Source organism: Rhagoletis pomonella, unplaced genomic scaffold, assembly GCF_013731165.1.
Source record: "Rhagoletis pomonella isolate Grant_MI unplaced genomic scaffold, Rhpom_1.0 Rhpom_scaffold_02718, whole genome shotgun sequence".
Taxonomy (NCBI): Eukaryota; Metazoa; Arthropoda; class Insecta; order Diptera; family Tephritidae; genus Rhagoletis; species Rhagoletis pomonella.
The window spans coordinates 21,126-22,373 of NW_023461271.1; the positions used below are offsets into that span (position 1 = coordinate 21,126).

Consider the following 1,248-nt stretch of genomic DNA (forward strand, 5'->3'; position numbering starts at 1 on the left):
GATCGAGAAGTATATACAAAAGCTTCTGAGCGTAAAAATGGTACATTAAGCGAGTGATGTGAAAGGTTTGCGGTTCTTGTATAATGAAACAACATCCATTGGAAGTTCCCGCGTCGCAGTACAACATAATGGTAAACTCAGTTCTTCTGAAAGCTATACCTGCGGAGTTGCGCATTGAGTTTCATAAATCAAAAGGGAGTGTCAAATAAGCTTTTGAACTCTACAGTTATCGACAAAGAGCATGACAGTGCCCTTGATAGTGAGCAAATAACAAAGTTGCTGGAGTTTATAAAACTGGAAGTTGAAGCGCTGGAAAAAGCACATTTGTCAGAAGCAGAAAACAAAAGGTGCGACGCAGAGCGTAAAAACACAAAAATAGTTAACGGAGCCGCTGTGGGCTTATATACCAGTACAAATACAGTACAGTACAGTTCGCAAGCCGTGTATTTTTTGTAAACGATCAAATCACGACATAACAGATTGCAAAGAAAACATGGACATCAACAGCGAAAACATATATTAAAGCGAGAAGGTAGGTGTTATCGTTGCGCTAAGCCTAATCACAGTTCGAAGTTTTGCAAAAATCAATGCTGAAATGCAACAACTGTAACGGCCGACATATAACGCCATTGTGCGAAGCTAAAACTAAAAGATATGAAACTGCTATTCCTCCGTTGGGAGAGCATCAGACATTCAGCAGTTCGGTCGCGGTGGTAAATAGTACCTCCACTACATTAGCACAAAAGAGTGCTTTCACGAATAATAATGGACAATGGCAGTCAAGGCACCTACGTGAGCGAATCTTTGGCGAATTACCTAAAACTAACAACCGTCGGTTACGACAAAGCCCGCATATTTGCATTCGGTGAAAATAACCAGCGAAAGCAGTTAACTCCGTTGAGACGCGTAAATGTCAAAGTGCAAAGTCAATATTCGGACCAGATGATTGAAATATGTGCTTCTGTGGTGCCTATAATATGCGCGGACGTTTTACCCGAGCCGCGCTTCGAGGGTCGCTCGTTTATGCATTTGCAAGCAAAATTAGCAGAAAATAGAATATCTAGCGAAAACATAATTGGTGGCATTAATCTTCTAATTGGCCAAGATAACTATTGGAAATTTCACCTGGATACTAACGATAATATAGGTGAGAATTTAGTGGCAGTAGATACTTTCTTTGGATGGACCATACAAGGCTGCTGCTACAATGAGAATTCTAAGTGCGCGTTAAGCATAATCGAGAATCGC

General features: G+C 40.9%; 1 protein-coding gene across 1 annotated transcript; it reads left to right on the top strand.

Annotated features, from left to right (window-relative positions):
* Positions 1-753: 753 nt before the first annotated feature.
* On the top strand, positions 754-1,203 carry LOC118753658 (the record flags this gene model as incomplete). The annotated part of the gene is given in 1 exon segment (XM_036488529.1): positions 754-1,203. A coding segment is annotated over 1 exon segment (438 nt), but the record flags the coding sequence as incomplete, so codon positions are not given.
* Positions 1,204-1,248: the final 45 nt, after the last annotated feature.